General features: G+C 26.9%; 1 protein-coding gene across 2 annotated transcripts in view; it reads right to left on the bottom strand.

Moving 5' to 3' along the window:
* The window catches only part of jbug (filamin-type immunoglobulin domains fbug), a 100,158-nt gene that overhangs the window by 6,869 nt on the left and 69,122 nt on the right, over positions 1 to 24,167 (bottom strand). For both annotated transcript variants that reach the window (XM_087154830.1, XM_087154831.1), the window contains 19 exons: positions 23,673 to 23,756; positions 23,456 to 23,593; positions 22,610 to 22,783; positions 20,389 to 20,535; positions 18,853 to 18,936; positions 17,250 to 17,387; positions 16,140 to 16,313; positions 14,001 to 14,162; positions 13,104 to 13,325; positions 12,187 to 12,360; positions 10,308 to 10,460; positions 9,004 to 9,087; positions 8,768 to 8,911; positions 7,843 to 8,022; positions 6,996 to 7,139; positions 4,322 to 4,447; positions 3,162 to 3,308; positions 2,938 to 3,042; positions 557 to 742 (listed from right to left, as the gene is read on the bottom strand). In XM_087154830.1, the coding sequence (XP_087010956.1) occupies positions 557 to 742; positions 2,938 to 3,042; positions 3,162 to 3,308; positions 4,322 to 4,447; positions 6,996 to 7,139; positions 7,843 to 8,022; positions 8,768 to 8,911; positions 9,004 to 9,087; positions 10,308 to 10,460; positions 12,187 to 12,360; positions 13,104 to 13,325; positions 14,001 to 14,162; positions 16,140 to 16,313; positions 17,250 to 17,387; positions 18,853 to 18,936; positions 20,389 to 20,535; positions 22,610 to 22,783; positions 23,456 to 23,593; positions 23,673 to 23,756 (2,766 nt within the window). The remainder of the gene's footprint in view (positions 1 to 556; positions 743 to 2,937; positions 3,043 to 3,161; positions 3,309 to 4,321; positions 4,448 to 6,995; positions 7,140 to 7,842; positions 8,023 to 8,767; positions 8,912 to 9,003; positions 9,088 to 10,307; positions 10,461 to 12,186; positions 12,361 to 13,103; positions 13,326 to 14,000; positions 14,163 to 16,139; positions 16,314 to 17,249; positions 17,388 to 18,852; positions 18,937 to 20,388; positions 20,536 to 22,609; positions 22,784 to 23,455; positions 23,594 to 23,672; positions 23,757 to 24,167) is intronic.

Here is a 24,167-nt window from a genome sequence, read left to right as displayed (position 1 = left end):
AATCCGCGGAAGAATCTCATCCCTGAAAAATGTCCAGATACCAAATTTCTCATTGTTCTTTACCACATTGTATCTCATTATGCTTTTCCACGACCAAACAATTTAAATATTTCATTTTGTCATGCTTTTGTCCACTACATATTTTATCACACAATTTCATATTTGTTTAAAATAGGAAGCTTCAGGTCTCTTTCTAAGCTATTTTACAAGACTTTACAAACTATACTTTTGTAGTAAATATAGATTAACTATTCAATTTCCGAATGTTTAGTATTTAGTCAAAATTACAGTTTAGTGCATCTTTAAAACACACAAATTTAAAATAATAATGATAATGAGATTCAACTAAGAAGCAAATTTGAATATAACAAGTTCAGCATACTGTGCTTAAAAAATACTCAGTAATTTAAATATTAAATGAGAAGAAATCTTTTTTAAAAAAATACCTAGCTTAAATCAAAACAACAAAAAATCTCATTACAAAATCGGCATTATTGCAAATATTACAGGTGAATTTAATTTAAAAATTTTCTAGATTTAGGAATTTAGTTATTACCAGGACCAGCTTCAGAACCATCAATGATAAATTCTGCTTCTTCTCCAACCTTTGCTCCTGTTAACCCATGACCTCTTATAACAACTCTAGTGTGATCAGGGGTAGGTCCTAGTTCTTCAGCATATGCTAATAAAGGTGATGATGGCAAAGGTATGTCAGCAAAATAAATGAAAATTTCATGTTCGCCTGTATGAGAATTTTGTAATGTTAATTGCATTTTCTTGAATATTCAGTTAAAACAATTAATGCATTTACAAAGACTGTGAAACCTGTCTAAAGTGGCCATTTTTGCTGCTCCCTTAGGACCAGCAAAATTGGTTACTTTATAAGGTCTCTTGAAATTAGCTCATTAAAAACATATTCTGCACTTTGGTGAATATACGTATGGAAAAATGCACTACATTAATTAAATATCAATAAACAATATGGATATTAATATCTAAATCAATATTACTATCTATCAATTTTTTCAGCAAATAAGATGAACTAAAGAAATATACTGTATGACTATGATAAATGTATAGATGCTAAAAATATTTTTTGTAAATAATACAAATGGCTCCCTAAATTGGAATTAGTGTAGAAATTGCTTAGGATAGAACTAAATAAAAAAGATAATCAGCTAGTATTGCCAAACTTTTTAAGAGTCAGCATTAAAATCAGTTTCTGGCTACTTTCATGCAAAGAAAAGTTATTGTTCAAAGAAAAGTTCTCTCATGTTATTCAATGGAAAAACTGCAAGGACACAACTCAGAAAGAACACTTGTGCACCAATTTATGAAAGTCGCATGTCAAAGCAAAATTTGTTAAACACAACATCATTTCGACATACAAGACTTCAAATTTACAAAAAAATTCAAGTATACTAAATTATTATTAAAAATAACTGTCAGTCTCATTGCCCACAAACAATGCAAATTCTTTTAAAAATAAACCTTTTTTATATCTCATCACAGAGGGTCAATAATAAAGAATTTACTTAATAAATATTTTTATTTATCTACATAATTATCTATATTATAAGCTTTTAAGTTTATGTATACACAAATATCAAAATATGATAATATCATTCAATGAAAATGTTGGACATGAGCTTTCAAGGCAGCTTTAGCATCATATAAAATATTTTTAATAAATTGTGGATAAAAAGATTGTGGATACCAAGAATTAAATTCAGTTTTTGCTTAGATTTCACAAATAATTGCACAAAATCAAGTTACCAGCAAAGTTTAATGAAAAAAGTACATTGATATTAATTTAGTATATTTGTTAAGCAATTGTGAGTCTTGGTTCTCCAATAAGTAAAGTTGAACAAACAAAATAATGCTCTTAGCACCATTTACTACATTTAAAAAAACTAAAAATATATTAAAATGAATTTAATGCTTTTTAAAAAGAATGGTTTTATTTAAAAAATTATCTAAAAGATTGTTCAACACTAACATTTTTGTAATAATAATTTAGTCTACATTTCATACATATTTGAACAATTGTTCACATTAAATGTAGTAAATGGTTAATCATCTTGATCATTATGAAACTGGTGTTATAATAAAGAAGAAAAATAGTTTTTTGAGCACACTTGTTCATAAAGTATAGAACTGTTCAATTGCATAATTACAATTAAAAATAACGCTCTCAATTTTGATTTTGAGAAAGCATTTGATCCCGGCCTATGACCACACAATATGGCAGAGTCCACGAGGATAAGAATTCTCTCTCTAGTCATTATATCTACCCCTCTCTACTCTATTGACAGAGCTATTTAGCAGGAAAAAAAGGTTTAGCATAAACTTAATCAAAAATCAGATAAAATTAAATCAATTGCTAAAATCAATCATAATTTGTTGATGAACTTACCTGAAATAAATATTGAAACAATTAGAAACAACAAAATTAAATCAGACAAGTAAAAATCCTAATTTTATTTGCTTTTTTAAAACATTGCTGCTGACTTAATAACAACACTATCTTTTATTCAACTCTAAATAACATGTAGATTGTCTGCAACTAGTTCCAAAAAAAAAAAAATTTAAAAAATCAAACATGGAATATTTTTAAGTAGTTTTAACAACTTTAAGAAGTATGTGATGTAAAGAGATAAAAATATTATTTAAAATATAGTATAAATGCTTGCATTTTTTCAAAATATCAAAATGAACCCCCCATGAAAACTACATTATATAATTATTTATTTTTGATCATATCACCTTTCATGACGTTAGTATGGCAGCACTGACAATTCTAATCTACTTTTATTACTTAGTTATACAGCTAACAAACACATTTATTTTACATTTTTGATTATTTCTTCAAACTGTTTATTTACATATAATTGCAACAGTATGATGATACAAAATAAAAACAAAACTATATCTTACCTCCTTCTTTTGGATTAAAATAAAGATGATACCGATGACTACCAGTTTGATCAAATCTAGATGGTATAATACCAGATGCAGATCGGACTTCTGCTCTTGGTTTGCCTGATAAAAAAATTAAATTATCAGAAAATAAAATTTTAAAAGACCATTAAAGAGATTTAGAGTATTGAATATAATTTAAAGAAACGACCCAAAAGCAAGAAGATCTTAGCTTAATTTACCTGGGCCTGCATCAGACACATCAAAAGGAATGCGTTTTTCTTCTCCAACTATGAGGGGAATATGATTTTGTTCATCAACTAGATTTTCCAATCCTCCTATTACTCTCATTTTATTCACATTTACCACTCTGGGATGATAAGGACTTCCTATACAGAAAAATAAAATGTCAACAAATTCCTTAAAGATTTTTAGCAATTAGGAAGTCTATTTTTATTTAGGACAAATGGGTCATCTTTTATTTTAGCTTATGTACTTTTATCCTTAATATAAACAATTACAGAGTTTAACCAAAAAAGAATTTTTATGCTTATTTTTTTGCAATAAAATTTTCATCACCATGCAAAGTTTTGATATCTTAATATTTTAATAATTATTCATTAGCTTTAATTTAAAAAAAGAATTATTTTGCTACTCTAAAATAGAACCTTCTTCAGTTTTGTTAACATATATATTTAATAACACACTGCTATACTCAATTATTGTAACACAAATACAGTAGAGTGTTATTCATGTAAAATGCCAATCAACCAAATTGTCCAAGTAAGCAAATCAGTCAAAGACTAAGTGTTTTATCCCACCTATTCCAAGTTGTTTTCAAACAAATATGAGAAATCATTTTATAGACTTTAATATTTTGTTAGTATTTTAAAAATCACTATTAAAGTTTATAAATAGCTAGATTAATCATTTATGTTTATATAATATTGACTACACTATGGTGACTATATTACTCATTACATTAATTAAAATTTAATTTTATCAAACTCAATATTAGTAGAATCTTAAAAAGTAATAAGTTGTTTGAATTTAATAGTTTAAATTTATAACATAATTAAAGATTACTTTATCACAATATTACTTTATACACTGTTAATTTTTTGGTGGTTGAATCTTTGTTTGGTGGTTACAAATAAATATGATTATAAAAATATGGTTATGTAATACTTATACAAAAAAAACTATTCGAACAAGCATAAAATTCTTCGCCAAAGAGAAGTAGTTATTCCTGACATAAAAATTATAAAATTTGGCAAAATGCCCAATAAAGAAAAAAAAACTCACATATTTAATAATACAGATAAGAAATATTATGATATACCAAAAATTATCAAAGTTATTGAATGACTGTTGGATAGGTTTTTGTTAGTATATAAATTACCAGGTATTTCCTTGTTGTTCCAAAGAATTTTAACATCAAATAAACCTATTTCCAAAGGCATATATTTAATGCAAAATACTCCTTCTTCCTCTTCTTCTATAGTAACATCAGCCTCAGTCTCAGGTCCTGATAGAATTGAAGAGTAAAAAAAAGATAAAAAGTAATTAGAACAGAAAAAGCTCTTCAAAACAAATATCTTAAAAGAATAAAACTTAAAATAAAATTATAAAACAAGATAAAAATCTAAGGGTTTCCAAATTTATAAGTTATAAATATTGATCAGTTAAAATTCATTTTCCCCAAGTGAGATTGACATAAGCTTCGTAAAGAGAGCAAAAGAATAATAAATTTTCCAGTAATCGTATTTTCATACCAGTGCATTCGCACTTAAATACAATTCGATGAATTCAAAGTATTATAAAACAAATACTTAAATAAGCTAATAAATAAATCAGTGATAGTCATGGTTAATTATAAAATTTAACATGAAAATGAATTTCCTTTAAAAGAAACATAAAACTTCTAAACAGAATATAATTCCAAATCCTCAAAATATTGAGGGCAAGCTATCTTGGAAATCAAAAGAGATGGCAAACTAAATTATTGAAGTAAAAGTACAAGTTTTAAAATGGCATTATAACACTAATACCTAAAAACATAATAAACTGGTGCAAGAAATTAAGTGAATTTGCAGACTTGGTTGATTATTTCTAGAACTATTGGACCAATTTTAATGAAATTTAACATGTACATACATTGATACAATACAAAACAAATAACCATTCAACAATTGTAATACACATGCATGATTGTGCATAACACTCGTTGGAGTCGGAAGTTATCTTACAGATATACAGACCTTGCAGCATGATTTCATGCTTGAAATAAGGCAGTTAATCATTTCCTGTGGCAATTGGTTCCACTCGTTCAACAACGCTTTTTTATGTCCTGGATGCTTCTCGGAGGGAGTAGCAAGTTGCAATTGCCCTCCCCAGAGCATTCGAGAGATGCTCTATAGGATTGAGTTCTGGAGATCAGGCTGGTCAATCCATCCGGCAAATATCCTCTCTCTAGAAATTCAGAAATTCATCGACTAGAAGAGCCCTCAGTTGCCCCTCGTTATCGTCCATTAAATTTAACTCAGGGCCAACTACACCCCTGAAAAAGCAAACATAGGGCTCCAAGACCTCATTCCTCTATACCTCACACCATTCAAAGATCCTCCTTCAAAGACATGAAGAGGAGTGCAACTATCCAGCATGATGCCTGCCCAGACAATTAAACCTGTTCCACCATAATGGTCAATTTCGCAGACATTGGAGGGTAGGTATCAAGTCACTGGTTCTCTCCATATGAACATACGGCAAGAATCTGAGTTTAGGCTGAACCGGGACTCATCAGAGAAGAGAACGTTCGTCCATTGATCTATATTGTAATCTCTATGCACCATACTGAACGGACTCTCCTGTTTGTAAAATCGAGCGGGAGGCAAATAGAAGGTCCTCTTGCAAATAACACTCTCTCAGGAAGTTGCTTGGAAATAGTCTCCCCTGATATACGGGTTCCTGTGCCTGCATACATGTCACGAGAAAGTTAAGAAGCTGTAGTCCCTCTCTTACGCCTCGCTATAATAGACAAAAGGCGGTCCTCTCCAGCTGTTGTGGCTCTTGGATGACCTTGCTCAAGCTTTCTCTCAATGGATTTAGTGGACTAAGTTACACACTACGCTGAGCATTAAATTGAACTCTTTATAAATCTGGACCTGAGATTGGCTTGCTTCTAGCCTCCCCTCAATTCGCCACCTCAGTCCATCATTTAAACATTGGTGGTTACTCATTTTTGCTGTTACAATTTGAGTTTAACCTATTGCTGCAAAATAACACCAAGAAATTTGCCAGGGAGTGCTAGCGAACGAAATGAGTCTTAACTTACGCACACTTATAAAGCCTGTTTCTCTACTGGCTCCGCCTACACACACGTGTACACTTACATATTTGATGTACAATTTGTATTTTTGTCTAGAAGCAGTGGTTTTACATTCAGTTCAGTTCCTTTCCTAAAATTCAATTAAATATGCAAATTCTCTTAATTTATTTCACGCATGTAGAAAACTTTCATGCTCAATATTTTATGTTTAACTTTTGTAGAATATAGCAAGATAAAGGAGGAGGAAAATTGTTACAATCATCAATGGTTACGAAATAATCACAGATAAGTCACTTAAAACAATTTATTTAATAAACACTATTTCGAAACACAACCTCTTATTTATAAGAACTTTTTCAATCATCAAAAATATATCATTGCAAGTAAAGAAAAGATAAAAATCAGTCTTTTTTTAAATTTCCTTTTTTTAACTCATATTATTTAAAAATTATATACTCAAAATATTCATGTACCCAAAATTGAGAGTATCATATAAACTTAAAGTGATATGTGCTCAGAACTGATAAAATCCAACTAATAATAAGATGGTCATTATATGCTAAAATTAACTTAGAAGTATTTGTATGCTTCAGTTACACTTCATAAAAAATTTACACTAGAGTAAAATTACATAACCACTTGTAAGTTAAAATATATTTCATTAATATACAAAATCAAAAAATATATACTACATAATTTTATAAGTTCTATATAACTGGGATTAAAATAATATTTATACTAAGATTACCATCAACTGTAACTTGTGGTTGACCCCACAGTCCTTTAGCAATAACTTTGAAAGAAGCTGGGCATCCTATTTGAGAGACTGAAAGACCTGCACCTTCAACTTTTGGAACTCCACTATCTTGAGCAATGAAAGTTACTGGGCTTCCTAAAAAGAAATGTTAAAAAATAAGTTAATAAAATTCAGGGATAATTAGGAGCTCAACTCAAAAATCCTGAAAAATTTTTGATTAAATCATTAATGGTGCATTTCAAAAAATTAATCATCTTAAATTTAAATCAATGATATTTTCAAAACGTGAAATTCTAAATAAATTATACGCAGCATAATTTAAAAGAATAATTATGCATAGGTTTACTTTTAATCACATTTAATATTCTACCGGAAAAAATATTTTCAAATGAAAGAGATGCCAAGTATGAATTCTATCTCTAATATTTCTAAATAAAATTTACAAGAATTCTTATGCATAAACGTAATCGATGATTTCTTACAACTTCTGAACCTTGGATTTTCGTAAACTTCCGAATCATCGCAATTATGATGCAATAAGCAAAAAATGCGGAAATCCAGATTTTTTCCCTAGCACAATCATCTCTGTAAAAAATACAATTTTTAAAAATACATAGTTAAAATATAAGTTTCGTAGATAAGTTTTCAAGTTGTAATTTCACTAACTTCATACAATAATTTTATTTCATACATAGAAAAGAATATTTGAAGAAGTTTTATAGCAATAAAATTTCAATCTGATAACAGTAACAATTAAAAGAGGCATCACTGTTTTAGTTTAATCTTTTATCCCACAGTTTTTGAACTGACTATTAAACCTTTTAAAAAGGTTACATACCTGGTACTTCAATGCCACCATAAGTTATAGCTATTTTGTATTTTCCTGGCACAGTTGGTGTAAATTCAATTAATTCTCCTTCACCATCAGAAGTTCCTTTTACTTCAATGGGTAAATGTCTACCAAGCGGACTAGTTACTGTCACATCTAATTCAGCGTAGCCTGCATTTCTACGATTTACTATTAAAGAAAACAATTAAGCAAAATATGTAATCTAATTCAACTCAATATCACTTTTTTTAAAGATCATTCTTTGATTTGACAAAATAAATTTGATAAGCATTAATCAATTTCAACAATTTTAATTAAAAATCAATTACGCAAAAAATACGAACTAGTTTTTATGTAATAAAATCAGTGTGACAAAATGAAATTATATCTATAAATATCAATATTACATCTAAAAATTTTATTAAGTATTCAATTTACAGTATCAGGTTTGAAATTAGAAATTTGTTCTCACACAAATTGCTACATTTTAAACACCAATTTAAAAACTCAAAGATTTTCATTACAAGAAAAAATTTATATGTCATAGATAAACAAGTAAATTAAGAGTGAGAGTAGAGGGCAAGTCACTAATAAAAATAAGACAACTGTTGGAGCTGTTACAAGTTGAATAGAATTAAAATTGGATACAAGTTAAAAAATTGCAGACAAAAGTTTGTTTCATCAAAGCAGATTAAATAATATAAAATATAAACTGTTATTGAATTATGAAGGAAAGGAGTGAGTTTTATTTTTCTTAGCAGCAAAATTTTGTTTATTAAAAAAATTCATAAGGAATGAAATTTTATTCCATACTCAAAGTTTATAATTATAATTTAACCCTCAAATACTTTAGAAAAATTCATAAACTTAAAAAAAAATTTACATATAATTAAAACATAAAAAGTGTAAAAAAATTACAACACATTTTACTTACAAGTAAATGATATGTTTTCCCCCACAGCAAAATTAGTAGTTTTAGTTTTTTGTAAAGTCACTTTGGTTGCATCAAACACCTGACAAGCAAAAGGTGATCCAGAGATTGGTTTTCCAGCATACAAAATTTCAATTTTATGATTCCCTGAAAAAATCCAATCTCTAGTAAGTTACATCAAAAGAAATATAACTCACCAGAAACTAAAAATAAATTTAGGATTCATCGAAAAATAATACCTGCTTGTTGTGCAGGCCATTCAGCAAGCAGACTTCCATCTTTTTGCTGGTAACATTTCACAGGTAGTGGGGAGCCAACGGGAGCTAAAATTGTCAAAGTAAATATTTTCTGCTAATTAACAATAGAAAAGATACAGGGAGAAAACATTTTAAAATACAATAAGCAACTTTGTCAATAAATTTTGCCCAGATCTTATTACCTCAAAACTATTAATTCAAGAACACAAGGAAAAATATTATTACATATTCCTAAAGTAGTTTTCAAATAATTTTTTTAACAATGGAATTTAATTATACTAAATTCTACTGTACAAAAAAATTATTAACCATGTTTCTTAGAATAAAATCATATATCTTCGAATTGATTTCAGCACTTGTGAACAAAGTATTGCAGATCTGCAGCCAATTAACACAAATTTGCATGTGCTAAAAAAGTGTAGAGATTGGAATCCCTGCTGGGATTCTACATGTTAATTTTATTTGAATTAAGGCTTTTCACATGCACCTTATTAATATGTAATAAATGTTCCAACATGTTCTTTAATCAAAAGTGTTAAAATACAAAACTCTGATAACACTATGCCCAAAAAATGTAAGTTAATTTTAAAAATACTTTTAAGAATTATTCCATTTTTAGTAAAATATTGTAAATTTGTCATATGTACTACAATACAAGGACAAAAGTAGATAAGGGTACTCAAAATAATTTTTTTTTACTTGAAATGAAAATAACTTCTATTACGAAATTAATAGACAAAATCTGTTATGAATAACCTACTTGCTCTCAATTTTTTTACAGAGAGTGAAGTTTTTTACAGGTTTTCAAATAAATTTTCATTTAAGTAAAAACAAAATAATAGCAGTGACAGTAGTAGAGTTTTGTAGTTGGACAATTTATTAAGAAAAATATATTTCTTTAAATACTACATGTTCTTTACGGTTTAAATTGCTTTTAATATTCTAACAAAGCATATATTTTAAAATAATTAATTAGAAAAAGATAAGAGTGAAAATTATGAAAAAAGCAGCAAGTTTATAAAAGCAAATAAATAACAATGCTGAAACTTATACACTTTTGAGTACTTTGCTTGGTTTTCATAATTCAATAAAGCTAAAATAAAATGCATAATTTCAAAGCAATAATCATTAAAATAATGACTTTCGATATTTTTAATTGTTTTAATGCAAATGATAAATTTATCAGTCAACAAGTGGTTACACAATATTTAAACGTGAATTTATAACTGATAACACTATATAAAATTTCAAGCCATGTATCTAAGGTTAATATAAACTGCTCTTACAAATAACAATGATGTCAAAATCTTTAGCTTCACCAAAACCTCCTGTTTCAATGAAAAATGATGCAGTTTTTCCACAAGAAGAAGATTTCAATCCAGATCCATGAGCAATAATAGAGTGACTTGGATCCCTAATATCAACAATTTGAGGGCATCCTAAATTAAATAAAATGAAAAGACAATCATAAATTTGTTGTCAATCAAAAGACAATTATAAAATGAAAAGACAATCATAACTAAATTCTTTAAACTTGAATCTTACTAGCCTTTAATTTTAGGGCAAGTTAGTATGCTTTCTTTCATAATGTGTACTTGTTTTCCTTTAATTATTAGGGGATGGGGGGCATTTGTTATGTAAAATAACAAAAAAGTTTAGGGAAAACATGATATAGTAGAACTCTGATTTCAAGTTATCCACGAATAACAATTTGCCGCATTTTAAGTCTTTTCAGATTGGTTCCCTTTCAGTTCCTATACCAATATTGTAAAAAAGTCCTGTTATCAAAGCTTTAAAAATATATCCCTGAAATACCGATCTTCCAAGTCATTCTTCACCCAACTGTTAGTTGATAAGTTTCACATATTGTCAAATAACCATGCACACAAAGGAAATCAGACAACAGATTAACGTGGTGGCAGGTACAATGTTTCAAAAAAGAAATTCCTACTTTGAAATTGGATAACAATGGCTCTGGCTGAGATCAAGCCTTGTACAACTTGTAATATCCATCAACAAAAAAGAAAAAGGTTAGGAGCTTTAAACTTAATACCATTTGCCTCGAAAAAGGTTTCTAAAGGACGTATCATTAATGATTTCAGATAAAGTAGTTCTACATCATTTCCGACCCAGGAGAATAATGACAGCATATCTAAAACCGAATGATGATCCTGATACCGACTTTATGGATTATTATGGTAAATCATAGTAAATTAGATCAATTCTGTTTAGAAATAATAAATTGCTAAACAAATAAAAGCAAACTGAAAGGAAAAACTAAGAGAATTTACTCAGCAGGATTTTAAAATACAAAGTTGTTGCAAAAAGCAATAAAAATATATAAATAATCTGAGTATAATTGAAGTTAAATCATAATTAATAAACGTATGTACATTTCTGAAAACAAAAACACAATAAACAATTAAAACCCAATGAATTCGCATAGATTAAAATATTATTTATGAGAAAAATAAGCACTAATAGAGTGTAACACTTAATTGAGCGATACTTATATTTAAAAAAAACATAATTAAAAAAAAACTTTTTTAACACCAAATATCAAATCATCCAAAAAAGAAACTAACAAATATATAGAGAATCCATATTTAATTAGTCAATAAACAATCTGAGAAATAGGAATTTATTCCTTTAACAGATATGAAATAAAAATAGTAGACTATATTTTTATCAAAATATTTTATTTGCAATAATTAATGTATTATCTGAATTTGTGAAACAATAATTTGTCATAAAAAAACCAAGAACAAAGAAATTTAAGAAACAAAACTGACATAAAACAAAACCAACATGTCGATACTCTGAAGGCAGAAATTTCAAGTTTCTTAACTCTGATATACAATTTACAACACTCCAGAAATGTTTAAGAATAATAGAAGAGTTTTGAAGATGCACCTAATTACAGTTGGTTCGCGAAAAATCTGAGTTTTTCTCTTTTAATCCTCAATTGGACATGCACAATGTACGATTTTAAAAACAAAAGAGTGAAATGCTGCAGTTTGATAGTGTCAAATTCTCTGTTTTGGGGTAAAATTAAGTTTTCCCGACTTCTTCTTTCGAATTACGCTTTTTCAATATTCCCGGAGCATAAAAACCCTGTACATAATATAGTAATCTTTTATTCAATAAGAACTAAATAAATATTACCTGGAGCTTGATGACCATTATAGTAAACATCAATTTTATGAGGATGGTCTGAGTGGGGGATGTAAGAGACTTCATACATTCCAGCTGAAATTTCTTTAATATTATACTTTACATCTCTTCCTGCTGCAGTAATAACAAGATTTAGATTACCCCGACCAGCTCGGGAGACATCAACTGAAAATTTCAAGTAAAAGGTTTAATGAAGAATATTATTTAAAGAATTGTCACTTAAAACAATAATTATTTACATTAATAAAACTATTTGTTTACATTTAATACAAAAATGATAAAGCTATAAACTTCTACAAAAAGCACTTTGAATACCTTTGAGAATAATATTAATCAAAAAGTCTTAGCTTTTTATAAAATAAAAAGGCAATACTTCTAAAAATTATTATTTAGTTTCCAATGATTGAGTTAGATATTGATTAGAACTACATTTATCACTAAAAAATAATGAAATATGAAAAAAGAAAACTGTACTTATGCACTTATAAAAAACTAAGTTCATAAAGACACAAACGTTTCCCAACTTTGACGTAAATTTTAAAAAAAATTGCTTTCTTTTTTGCATTAAACTGAGGTGACGTTAGTGAAAAACAATGCTGAGATAACAGAGACTCCTAAAATACATTTTTATCGACAACTTATTTTTATTTCATCAAGGAGCAGATTTTGATACAAACCATCACAACTATTTTTGGAACATTTAATTATTTAAAGGCCTGCATTCACTTTACTTCTGATTCTTTACACAAATTGACAACGATTACATAATATTGACATATAAAACAATATATTTCAATAATATCATTAATAATTATAAATAGTAAGAATTTAAAAACAAATGCTGGAATATTTTATATTCATAATATATACAGTTCAATGATTTTTACCAAACTATAAAAAACTATTACCTTTAAAAATCTGTTCTCGTCCTATGATGCCATCTTCAACATCCACCACTTTGACCCTACTAGGATCACAAATTTCAACAAGAAATGGTTTACTTGAAATAGTGGATCCTTGATGCAAAACTTCAACTTTGTAAGTTCCTATTTCATGAGGTTGGTATTCCACCCTATAGCTATCATGTTTTAAATTGATAACAGATGCAGGTACAGTAGTTCCATTTGGACCTTTAGTAAATAGAAGAAAAGCTCAAATAAGAAACTAAAAACTCTCTAATAGAATAGCATTTACTATATAATTTTATAACAAAATAAATTAAAAAAAACTTTAAAACCTTGTTTCTTAAATGTTTTAGAGTATTGATCACAATAGTTTGATAAAGAAGGAAATATAAAATATTTAAGGAAAAAAGTATTGAAAATACTTTTTAGGAAGAGCTCAAAAAGCAATTTTAAAATAATAAATTGTAAAAAATATATTTAAAGAAAAAGTAAAGTACTGTAGATAATATGTTTTGTTCATAGAGTCATCTGTATTGGTGAAATCAATATCTTTTTCATTTTTGCCATGCAATTAATTGTTTGACACTTAGCAGTGTGTATATTATTGCTACAATATTTATAGTTCTGATATCAAGGATTTATAGTTCTGAAATCAAGGTTTATTATACACATTTATACATTTTATATTTAATCAAAAATAATAAGTGAAAGTAAATGCTATAATAATGGGAATAGTGTCATAAAAGTAAATAACATTAAATTTTCAAGTAAATTGAATAAAATAGGGGAAATAATGCTTCCAACAAGTATCAAAAGAATTTAAACTTAAAATAACTTCCAAAGCATGAAACAACCAAAACTGTGACTTTAACACAAATTGAACAATAATTATAAAAATACCTGTTATTTTCACTTCAATGTCACCATCTAAACCATTTGTTTCAATATCAAATACATTAACTGAGCCAACTAGACCTTGCTTTAAACCATCACCATTTGCAATAATTGAATGAATTCCTTTGCCAGACGTTGGATGGTGCACCTCAATTTTGAAAGGACTTCCTAAAAGTTCAGAAATGTGAATTGAGTTAAAAATATGATGAAAGGTTTGAAATTTGCAAGTTTAGAATACTGTGTCATATTAAAATAATTTTTAACAATGATGTAAGAAAGTTCTTTGAAGCAAAGAGAAACAAATTTTGAAGAGACATGTTTAACTTATTTAAACTTACAAAGAATCAAATTTTAAATTAAAATTAATTTTAATTAACTGAAAGAAACATTAATCCAAAATGTTACTCCTTTATGATATAGAGTTAAACAAATTTGAAATGTTTAGATAAATTAACATGATATTATAGCATATGCCTCATTAATCCATCCCATGTTGCAGCAATACCTAAAAAATTTTTGATCTAATTATCTGTTAATAGCATACTAAGATACAAATTTAATGGTTCAAGGGATAAAGCTTAATTTATTAATGCAGACAATTTTTGTGAATTATGAAATCAGACATACAACTATTTTTACTGTAATATTAAAAAAAAGTTACAACACAGATTGAAAGTGCATAGTTTTTACTCTTGTCACTCTTTAAATTGGGGCTATCTTAAAAAAAAAACATAGATTCCAGGTAAAAGTAGTCCATAGTATCCTTATAATTTTTTTTCATCAAATTCAAAACTATTGGCAGTTATTTATTAAAAAAATCTTACAACTTAGACCAAAGTTCATGGTACTATTTTAAAAACAAAAATGAAAACTAGTTATCTTATAAGAATACATGTTTCCTAATGTACAACTGTGAAGTGTATATTTTTTATGTCTATTGCATTATCATTATGTCTATTGTCGAATTATATTTTGGTAACTTGTACACCAAAACTAAAACTATTTTCAACTGTTATTTCTAAAAAATTACATCTGAAAATGCAAACTGTAATGCACCACTTGCAACGTCGATTCTTATTTTACAATTTCAAAAAAGATAACTGTAATCTAGAATATATGGTCCCAATCGGACACTCTTAAGTTTAAACTATTCATATACCTCTCCCTCTCTCTTTTTGCTTACTTCTACACATCTCTCATCTCTAGAAATATATTCAATATTATATAAGGTACAAAATAAAAAACATTGCTAGCAATCATGCAACTCACTTTTTTAAGGATAATTTAATGGATAAAGTAAAATTTTATATCTATTTATAGTTATTTAATTTATTATTCAAGAAAAATTTTTGAAATGTGATACATGGAAATTTTAACAATATCTCCAAATATTTAACTTTAAATGGCAAAATATAAAATTTGACTGAAATTGGTGAAACAGTTTAAAGGAAAGGAAAATTTCAAAATAAGCCTTTACATATAATCTCTGTAACTATTCAAGTTGTACAGAAAAAATTTGTACAAATCTATAAAACTCATGTTTCAAAAGATAATTTTTTGTGAAAATGACACTTTTACAGTTATTTATTATTTTTGAGAATTAATTCTAAAAAAAAATAAAAAAGAAAAGAACGATAAGATATTCAACTGTTCACATATTTTTAAACTATGTAATTTCAAGAGACACAATGAAAAATTTGAAGAAATTTGGTTGAATAGTTAGTTCTTGAGAAAACTGAAAATAAATTCTTTTAGATATTACTAAAAAAAATATTCTACTGATTTTACACAAATACTGAATTTTGTCATTTAAAACAACACAATTCAAAAATTAGTATACCTAGTAATTGAACTTTTGAACTTTATTTTGAACTTTATTTAAATAAATAAAGAAGAAATACTAAATAATACTTTAAAAAATTATCTTTTTGCATGGCACTGTTCATAGATAAATGAGTTTTATAATTGTGTCCATAAGTTTTTAATTCCTCTAAATAGTTCAAGGGAAACATAGCAAACAGAATTTATTTTCCAAGCATAGACTGTATGTTTTTTATGTTTTAAAATATATACATAACCAATACAGAAAATATATGCCCTAATATGATCTACAATGTACAATTTTGACAAAACAAAACACCATACCAGGTACATCTTCTTCATTAAATGTAATGTTCACATAATGAGAGATTTTGTCTTGAGGAACAAATGTTACATCATAGAGGCCCCTGCTTCTCATAGAAACTTCAGCTCTTACCGATGACTTCTTTGTGGTTACAACAAGTTCTAATGTTCCATCACCAGCCTGAGAAGCATCCACTAGAATGATACAAATGTTTTTTAAAAAATATTAGAGCACACAGATTAGTTTAAAATTAAACCATTGTTTAATTTTTTACTGCTAAATTATAATATAATTCTCTTAAGCATTAAAGCAAAGAACCCTAAGGCCGAATTGGATTTAAATTATCCTGCTACTTTCCCATTAAGATGAGGAAAATTAGTTTTTGAAAAAAAAAATACTGTCTGAAATTTATTCTACATTAATAGCCTTTAGCTCACAAAATTTGATTTAAACATTATATGTATAAGTAATGCTATTCTGTAGAAATTATTTCAATCTTTCTATGCAATAATTGCAAAAATATAAATGAATTCTTTTCTTTTGATAATAGTTTACTGCATTTAAATAGCAATATGTATAAACTTATATTAAAAATGTGTATCTAATTGTAATATATAGATGATAAACAGATTTCATTTGTATGCTTTTCTTTTATATATTTATATACAGCTATTTTGAGTGATCCCTCAAAACTCATACAGAATATCTAAACAAATTAAGAAAATTTATAAATTCGAATTTACTTTTTAACTGAAGTTTTTATTTATTCAGAAAATAGGAACATGTGGAAATACACATCTGACAAATTTTTGCCTTAACTTTCTTGGCACATGTGTGATAATATAGCGAAAATTTTAAATGCAGTTGAATCTCAGTGATACAGTATCTAATCAGCTCATTCAAAGTTTGGGCAGATGTGTGCTTGTTTCCAAAAATTTGGCATTTTAAATTTTTAGATTTTGCTGTGACACACTATATGAACTGTGTTTTACACCATACAAATAATTATATTTTAAAACTTTAAAATAAGACAAAAAATATTGTATGAAGAATAACAGGCTTACTTAGACAGAAAATTACTTAAAACAATAAATAAAGGTTAAAAAAATAAATAAATAAATAAAACATGCCTTGGAAAGTACAAGGCTTCCCAACAATTCCAGGAACTAATTTTGAAACTTTTACTTTGGAAACATCATAAACATTGCATGTAAATGGGCTTCCAGGTAAAGCAATATCATCTAAAGTCACTGAAACTTGATGAGGACCTAAAATATAAAAGTTAAACCTATAGATGAATTTAAAATAATGAATTTTAATATATAAACTATCCTAAAGGTGAATTCCTTCATGTAAAACTTGTCATATTGATTATGATACACAGACAAACTTCAATGATTTAGTTTTCAAACCCGAAACAATTTTAAAATCCTTGTAATAATAATAATTTTTTAAAAAAATTGGACAAAGCACAGAATGTCTCGCATAAAAAGAAGAGTGATTAATAAAATCAAGCATTTAATTATTAAGTCATTTTTAGTTTTGTCAGAATAATTCATTTAAATTATTATTGCAGGATTAAATTATTAATTTTAAATTATGTTTAATTAGCCAAAATTTAGGAAATTTGAGGATTTTTTTATCTTTCAAGAACAAAATCTTTTTTCAAAGTCGATTTTCAGAAATATTTATATTACAGCTACTATTTACTATAAAATTAACTAGTTTTAACTGAATTTTCTTGATCCTTTTTCTTTTTTAAGGATGAAAATAAATTCTCTAATTTTATTTCCTAAAGCATTAAAATCACAAGGAACGTTTGGAACTATCTCAAATAGTACCATGAAATCATATAATAATCAGCAAAATATAATTTATGTAGAATTAAATAATTTAACATAATTAGGCTGCTGTACTAAAAATATAAAATTTATAGAAAAGTGTTTATACTTTTTTTAAGCAAGAAAAGAACATTTTTAAGTCATAGTTCAAAAAGAAATTAAAAAATTTATTGGTATTGAAAAGCAAAGGATGTATTTTCTAATGTTTGTGAAGTTTAAAACTAATAATAATCTATTGATTTAATATAATATTTCAATAATTATTAATATAAATTTAACATTATTTTTAAAGAGGATGGCCATTTCAACAATAAGATGTAAAAAAGCAAAGTTTTTATAAATAAGGATAAGCTAATTTTATAAACATGAATCTTCCAGAACTATGAAGAAGTAGCATAATAAAAAATAGTACTCATGGTATTTCAACTATTTTATATTGGACCTGAGAAAAGAAATCTTTAAACTTTGATCCTTTAAAGATACTTTTGAATGAGTAGAGTGAACTTTCTAAAGTATCAATGTTGCAAATGAGTCAGCTATCTTAATATAGTTTTACCTATCAAGAAAACTTTAAAATTTATAAACTAATAATTTCAACTTTTTAAAATGAACCAAACCATTTAAAATAATATATATTTAACATTAATTATTCTATTAAAAGTAAAACAGCAAACAATCCCCAAAAATATAAAATGGCAAAAATTATTTAATGCAAGTTTTTATATGAAATGAAAAATTAAGTACACAAAATTTAAAGAAATTTTAGAACATAAATAAGCTTTAATCAAAAATTTTCCTTTAAAAATTTCAAATGTTGTATCTGATTACTTTTATAACAAAAAAAAATAGTGACTAAGTAAGTAAACTTTATAATACCCAAAACGACACTTACCCACTTCTATAGGCCTAAAATTGACATCAAATGTAGTACTTGATGTTCGGTTAATATTAACTGGTATATTTTTAGTAGTTGGACCTAATAAAAAAAAATTAGAATATATTAAAAATCCAAAACACAAATGGTATAAACATGAACGAAGTGGTAATGACAATTATAATGCAGTACAAATTTATTACTTTAATTCTAAATACATAAAAGCTTAGAAAATTAATCAAAATTTTTAATGTTTTAAAATTTTTAATTAAAAAAAACTTTTTAGAACAATAAAATAAATAAAAATTACTGATGAAGACTTAATTTTAATAATGCTTGATTTGTAAAAATTGAAGCTCTGAAATACTAACGGAATATAGAATCAAAAGGAATATAGAATCAACATACCACTAAAGGAAGTTCTGAGGACTTCTTCAAAAAAAAAATTTTTAACTATTTAATTATTTTTTTTAACTATTAACCTAAGAATGCCTTTACAGGGTGACAAGAAATAACTTAAGATGCATTATAATTTAAATGATATTAAAATATAAAAACCAAGCTTTCTAATAAACATGGAAACATTATTAGCTGTAACGTATTTACAAAAACCTTTTAAGTGATCACTTATGATCTCAATGCAGAGATTTAATTGTATCACAAAATTTTCTACCATGCTCTGCAATTGAACCCTTGTCTCCAATCAATACAAAGCAAAAAATCCTAAGATTTAAGAGTGGTGAAGAAAGTGATCATTCTTGTACTTTAAAAAAGTCAGGTAATTGTGCCTTGCACTATTCTTGATAACATACGCAGCATAATGGATAACACAACCAATATTCATACACATGTTTGTTTTTATCATAACAGCAATTTAGGCAGGTCTGTTCTCTTGCAAAGACAAGAGGTTGGAGACTTCCTAACAACCTTAAAAATGGAATCTGTGGTTAATTAAGGCATTTTTATCTTAAAGTATTATGCTAGTATTCCTAAATTATTATGCTAAAGTAGTAGCTATACAAATGCAGGGAATCAGTTTTTCTTTGATGGATTAAAGATTTTTGTTATTAAGAGTTAGGAAATTTTAAGATTATGCAGTATTGAATGCTATAGGGTGGTTAGTATATGAGATGAACAACTAAAAAGACGGAATATGTAATATCATGTTAATAGATTTTATATGGTATGAATACTCAATTTTATTTTAGTGCTGGAATAAAAATACATTTTAAAGGTATATTACATCCATTCTGGAGTTAGGATACATAAAAAATGAAAATCAGAAGGAAAAAAAATGTAAATTCAACTGAAATATTCATACTTGAGTATTAAAACATTAATTTAAAGAGTTAAAAACAAAGTGATTTTTTTAACAATATATTGGAATACCAAACATTGACTAGTAAAACATAACCAAACATTGTATAATTATAAATTTTTTAAACATATTTATTTACAAACTTCACAAATTGTGAAAATACTGTAGAAGGTATTAATGGTAGCAGAAAAACAACATGGAAATGAATGATTTATAGAGAATTAAAGTTAACTAACCCATAACTGTAACTTTACATATTCCATTTTCAAGACCTCGAGTGTCTACAGTAAAATGTGCTCCTTGGGATAAAGAAGTCATTCTCAGAGAAGACCCCGTAACAACCGATTGACTACTATCAGTAACTTTAACATAGCATGGGCTACCTGCATAGAATGATTAAAAAGAAGATGGCACAAAATTATTATAAATAATTCTGCAAAAATACTTCAAATTATTTTAACTCAAGTAATATTTTTGAATTAAAACTTTTAATTTTTAAAAATCTGAATAAAAACTAAATTAAAAAGCTTAGTTAGAAGGTAAAGTTTGAGTTTATAGAAAACAATAACACAATAAAATTCTTTTAAAGTAAAGTACAAGTTAGTTACCATGCATCTATTACTACAGTAGAGAACCAATTATCCGGGATGCTTGGGACCATCGCTATCCCGGATATCTGAATTTCCCGGTTTTCTGGATCGACCAAAAAGTGTCGTTAATCAATGTTTTATCGAACCCGAAGTACAAGGAAAAAGTGTAATGCATAAAGTAAGAGAAAAAGAAAGGTACTCCTAACTTTAAAAAGAAAAAAAAATGGTAGAAATATAACATTTAAAAGAATAAAAAAATTTGCAAGTTTAGACAAGAAAATCAAGTTTAAAAAATCCAAAATTCTGATATTTATTTCTTAAAAATAATTACAATTCCTAAATTAAATAATATAAACAAAACCAATGATTAAATAACGCAATATATTTCATACCTAATTATACGGGGGGAAACGATAAAATAAAAAGAAAACTTATTAATCTAAATAAAAACACTTGAAAATTATCGAACCGAAACGATAGTTAAAAAGGCACTAGCATAAATATTAAAACCCGGAACAAGGCAAGATCAACGGAATTCAAAAAAAAAAACCTAACGATAAAATTTATGAATAAAAAGAATTAATTTATTGAGTGCGAAATTTATCGCAAAAAGAAAAAAAATCAAACGTAGTGGAATCAGAAAAACAAAACTGCAATCTGCTTCATAAAATAATCCTATGTTTAAATTAATAAACAATTCTCCTTTTATTTTATTTTTTTTGTTGATAAAAACAAGATTTTTAATTACAGCAGATGTGATTCCACACCAAGAAAAACTTGCAATTGATACCGCACTTCCAAAGAATGAGAATTTATTCAAAAGAAAAAGGTTTTATTTTTATTAGTCGATGTCGAATAAATATTTTTTTCTCTTTTCTTTTTCTGTTCACTGATATGCATGCAATGCATTTTCCCCACCCCCCTCGTAAATCAAGCAGAAAACGAAATCAGCATGCCACACACTTGAGTTTGATTGACGGCCTAAAGAAAAAAATAAAACATTCCTCCCTTCCCTGCCTTCAAGGTCATGGAGGAAATGACGTTTCTCTGGGTAAACAGGGAAAAAAATTTTCCCCTTCCTTACATTTTCCTCTACTCAACTTCAAGGATGAGTCCAATTTCCGCTTTTTTCGTTCTAGTTTAAAAACGTTCTAGTTCAAAATGGCGGGAAAATCGAGCAAAATTTTTCCCGGTTATCTGGATACCGGATAAATGGTTCTCTACTGTATTTAATGTGATATATGCTTTCATTAACATAGAAGTTACACTAAAAGCAACACTAAATTGTGTACATAATTGTAAATAATAGATTTCATAATAAAAAAAATTTTAAAATATTCTCTTATTCCAAAAAAAAAATATGAAACTTATTGATTATGCTGAAGCATTAAAAAAATATGCATTTAAATCTAAATTACTCTTGAACTTCTCTGATTTGTCAGAGTTAATTTGATAAAAGAAAAGAAATTTTACCTCCAACAGGGTACACAAGGTTTGACAAAATATATGAGACAACAATAATTTGACCAAGTAAAAACCAACAGTCAAAAATTTACCTAACCAACAAGTTTAATGAAAATAAATTAGTTGAGCAAAATTTCTCATTATGATAAATTTTTAGGTTGTTTTAAATTTATATAATTCTTTGATATTTTTAGTTCATTAATTTTTAGTTATTTATTTTGAATTTATAAACACTTTTATACTTCTAATAATAAAAAATAACTTGCTACACTACAAAGAAAGGTTGCATACAAATTCTTTATGTAATTTGTAAACAAAAAATTTTAATACATGATACAGTAATAATCATAATTATTGTTTAAATTAAAATTACTTTTTAAACATGTTAAAAAATAGTTATTACCTGGTACAGGTTCACCATTAAATTTAACACTTAAAGTGTGCATTTGAGCTTCAGTAGGTTTGAAATTAACACGGAATCTAGCATTTCCTTCAGACTGAACATAATTTGGTACATTCCTGCCAGCTACAGATACAATTATTTCCAAATTGCCAGCTCCTGCTTGACTAGCATCAACTATAGAAATGTAAGTTAAGTAAGATAACATAAATTGGTTAAAATATCAAAATTATTTGGTAAGTTTAAAATTTCCCTCAACCTATCAACCTTTTAAATATTTTATAGCTAGGAATGAGTACAGTAGAATCTATAGAATGCATTTGAGAACTTAGGTATGAAAAAAGGAAGAAATAAATCAGAGAGATGGAATAAACCTCTCATTAACAGATTTAGCGAAATTTTAAAAATTGATTGCAGAACTCTGTGAAAATTTTGTCCTCATATAAGTTTTTGATTTGTGGAGGTCTTTGAACCAATGGTTTTGAAATATGCGACATGCATACGTCTAGTTTGAAAATCCAGAAGAATGATATAAAATTAAAAAAAATTTTAAATAGAATTCCAGGGTACACTTGGAATACAATCATCCGTGATAATTTTATAATCTTCTATAAATTAACTCTGTAAAATAAAATTAATAACAAAACTTAAACTTGAAACAAAAATTCAAAATTTTATCAAAAAGAAATTTCAGGATATTTACTGTTATTACAAGCTCTAAATTGTAAAAGTACACAATGTAAATTAAATTTCAAAAGAATCTCTTTAAAATTAAATTAAACAATTAAAACTAATTTCGAACATGAGTAAAATATTTAAAGAATAGAAAATAAAAAAAAGATATCGTACTACTAAAGTAAACAGGTTTGCCAACAACTCCAGATCCAATATCAGTAATCTTAACTCTAGAAGCATCATATACTTTCACAAGATATGGACTAGAAGCAATAGCTTGTCCATCAGCTCTAATATCGACAGCATGATCACCTTTAAACAAATATTAAAGAATGAAGCTAAAATATATTTTTATGAACTATTTAAAATAAGTAAATTTGAGTTTACATACCAACTTCAACAGGTGTATATTCTACTCTGTATCCAGCATGATAGTTTCCATGAACAAAACATTTCAGCGGCAATTGGTTTGGTCCTGATGGATGAGAAAATTAATTAAATGACCAGAAATAATGAAGACATTGACTCAGTTTTAAATTTTTGCACTGGGAAAATTATAAAATGCTGAAATAAAATTTAAAATATCAACACAAAATCAGTAATTTATTAAACAATGCATGAGCTTTACTTTTGTGGAGTAAAGGTTAACTGCTAACTGACATTATAGCAAACATGTATATATAGGATATTTGAATCACTCTTGTTCAACATTAAAGGAAGTCCTCACACACCTATGTCAGGTACTAATACTTTGTTTCTTATACAGAAAAAGAAGAAATTGCTATTATCAGTTGAAACTCTTGCCTGGATACAAAAATGAGGCAAATATTTACATTGAAAATAAAAGAGTTAAGAGGCTTTACCCATCACATCTTGTCTATTGGCA

The sequence above is a fragment of the Parasteatoda tepidariorum genome, chromosome 11 (assembly GCF_982258835.1).
Source record: "Parasteatoda tepidariorum strain Cologne lab strain chromosome 11, Ptep-v5.0, whole genome shotgun sequence".
NCBI classification, from domain to species: domain Eukaryota; kingdom Metazoa; phylum Arthropoda; class Arachnida; order Araneae; family Theridiidae; genus Parasteatoda; species Parasteatoda tepidariorum.
This window is presented reverse-complemented; position numbering and strand designations above follow the sequence as displayed.